Below are 3,151 nucleotides of genomic sequence, written 5' to 3'. Positions count from 1 at the left end.
AAACTGATTTTTTTGCAAGTAAATTCTAATATTCTCATGCATTCATGAATACTTAAAACCAATATGGCTTTCCAATTTGAAATCATTTCCCATTCTTTTGGATCTCTACATCTAATATTAATTAAGTTTAACCATGTCTATCAAAACAAATGTTGATAGGTAATCCATCAACCATAATCTATCATAGCAAATAATAGCATGTATCAGTAAAAAAACATAATAATAATAAGTAGACAACCAATTAATATGGCATTTAATACGGCGATTAATACATAAATATGTATTAATATAGCAATTAATACGATATTTAGGTTTATGTTTTAGTTTTTTATTTTGTTTAATTAGATTAAAATACATAAATATGTATTAATACATCAATTAATATGGCTGCAATTAAAAGTTGCGTACAAAATTAAGCTACCCCATCGGGAATTTGAATTATACGGTCGAATACGACAATTAATACGCGAACTTACTAACTATGGTTAGACCCATCATCGATGAGAGATATAATCTTCTTTTCTTTTTTGGTAGAAGGAAGATTCATTGAAGGACAGTATATGTACAACCTAAAGCTTCAGATTCACAGAGATCATGAAGCCACAGAGTGGAATTTGGACAATCTGTCATACACATAATAGACAGGGTTTTCCTAGCCAGGCCATCTGAAATACCGTTCATAGCCCGTGGAATACATTGAAATGAATTGAAAGCAAAAAAGGAGGATAATCTCCTAATATCTGAAATAATGGTAGAAAATTCATAGGGTGGATGTTGGTTTTGGTCATGGATACAGCCGATCACCTCCTTGCAATCTGATTCCACCTGAAGCTTAGTGAAACCAGCAGCCACAACTTCTATAAGAGCACATCGAATTGCAATTGCTTCACCTTGAACCGCCGATCTAAAGTGGTGTGGAGTTGAGGCCTGCCTCACCTGATAGCCCCTATGATCTCTGAAAATGAAACCTAGACCCTCCTTTTGAACTTCTATTTCCAATGCTGCATCACAATTGACCTTATGGTAACCAACCGGTGGAGATATCCAATTGAGAGTAGCAGCAGGCGCACTATAAGATGCAGATGTTGTTGCATGGCCACTAGCAGAAGCAGCATGGAACTCTAGAAAAGCTCGCTCGTCCATTGTGATTATCTCTTGCGGTGTCCAATTTTTAGTGTTGAACACAATCATTCCTTGCTCTCCAAAAATACCAGCACAAGAAAGAAGCGTGTGATAGAGATTCATGTGCAACTTTCTTATTTTGGCGACAAAAGAACTCCCAACTATTCAACCAATTTGAGAACTTGGGTACCTGATTTGTTGGAGGTCTATATGATAAGGAACTACCAAACCAAACTGCCTTGGCAAATGGACACTCAAGGAGCAAGTGATCCGTTGTCTCTCTGTTTGCACCACAACGACGACATGATGGATCGATAGGCACTTGCCGTGAGAGGAGACCGTCACCCGTTGCAACACCTTCCGCACATACTCTCCAAAAAAAAGATCTAATTTTTGGGGGAGTTTGGAGTGACCATATGCGTTTCCACACCGAATCAGGTACCAACTCCCATTGATGTACACGAGAGGAAGGACCCGTGGAAGCACACTTGAGAGATTCGATAAGAGGTTGTATGCTGATTTTATAGTAAACACCCTCGTCTTGGATGCACCCCAAATTTGCTAATCCTCACTAGGGTATAGGCTCAGATTTATTTTAAGAATTGCATCCCTATCCTCTGGATGGAAATACTGTTGGAGCAAATCAACCTTCCATGATCTGTTCACAGGGTCAATAATATTTGAAACAAAATGCAATGGGCAAGATGCTGGTTTCGGGTGCTTCACCTTGAAATGAGGTTGGGTCGACACCCAACTATCACACAAAATATTCACTAGTGATCCATCTCTGATTTGCCATAGTAGGCCTTGTAACAGTAATTTCCTCCCTTCCAATAGGCTACGCTAGCCCCATGAGGGCTTGTTACCCAGGCGAGCTTGAAGAAAATCGCATGTTGAAAAATAAATGGCCTTGATGAAGCACGCCCAATGCGGTTCTGGAGAAGACCACAACTGCCATGCCGACTTTGTTAATAAGGCTTGATTTTGCATCCTTGTATCCTTAAAACCGAGCCCACCACGATGCTTTGAGCGGCATGGTCTCGACCATGAGACCCAATGCATTTTCGAGCCTTTTTCAGATTCACCCCAAAAGAAATTGGAGGCAACTTTCTTTATAGAGTCATGGTAAGATATAAGCAATTTTAAATGGGAACCTGCAAAATTCGACATTGGAGCAATTGCTGCTTTCAAGAGCACCTCTTTACCTGCATGAGACAATAGGCTTTGTTTCCATTCTTGTAGTTTGTTTAAGGTCTTTTCCTTCACTTCTTCAAATAAGACTTTTTTGGAGATGCCAAAATCAGTTGGAAGACCAAGGTATTTTGATGGACCATCACCATAAGGCACTTTCAAAACTCGAGAGAACCATCTTTTGAACCTGACATGTGTATTTGGGCTGAAAGTGAGGCTAGATTTTTGGAGATTGATGTCTTGACCTGTTGCCTTACAGTACAAATCAAGACACTGCTTAAGGGCTGTAATTTCATTCAGCTTCACCCTAGAAAATAAGAGACAGTCATCGGCAAAAAGAAGATGGGTAACTAGAGTACCTCTATGCCGCACCCTTACTCCATGAAAAACCCCTGATTCTTCTGCTCTCTTGATAACTGCAGTGAGAGCTTGTGAGCAAAGAATAAAAATGGCCGGGGAAATAGGATCACCCTGCCGAATCCCACGTGTAGGAACAATAGATCCATTGATACACCCATTAAGGAGAAGATTATAGGATACCGATTGAATGCAAGCCATGACTTTGATTACCCACTCTTGCCTAAAACCCATTTTTAACAACATACCTTCGATAAAACACCACTCGAGTCTATCGTATGCTTTGCGCATATCTAACTTGAGTGCTAGATACATATCCCTCCCTTTTTTGTGCTTCTTGATGTAGTGAAACATCTCATGAACAACCAAGATGTTGTCAAAAATCAATCTACTAGGAATGAAGGCTGATTGGGTTGGAGCAATAATGTGATGTAAAGCACCATGTAGATGACCTTGAAAACTACATTGCATAGGCTTATTG

At 39.7% G+C, this 3,151-nt stretch overlaps 1 protein-coding gene across 1 annotated transcript; it reads right to left on the bottom strand.

The window, feature by feature from the left end:
- Nucleotides 1-543: 543 nt before the first annotated feature.
- LOC122639111 lies at nt 544-1,143 on the bottom strand. Its single transcript, XM_043831944.1, has one exon. The coding sequence runs from the start codon at nt 1,141-1,143 to the stop codon at nt 544-546; it is 600 nt and encodes a 199-aa protein (XP_043687879.1).
- Nucleotides 1,144-3,151: the final 2,008 nt, after the last annotated feature.

Source organism: Telopea speciosissima, chromosome 9 (assembly GCF_018873765.1).
Source record: "Telopea speciosissima isolate NSW1024214 ecotype Mountain lineage chromosome 9, Tspe_v1, whole genome shotgun sequence".
In the NCBI taxonomy this organism is placed as follows: domain Eukaryota; kingdom Viridiplantae; phylum Streptophyta; class Magnoliopsida; order Proteales; family Proteaceae; genus Telopea; species Telopea speciosissima.
The sequence above is the reverse complement of the archived record's forward strand: the minus strand, read 5'-3'. Positions and strand labels throughout refer to the sequence as shown.

Bases quoted from the DNA above. Each gene is read 5' to 3' on its own strand.
- LOC122639111 (XM_043831944.1), bottom strand. From the start codon at position 1,143: ATGGACGAGCGAGCTTTTCTAGAGTTCCATGCTGCTTCTGCTAGTGGC.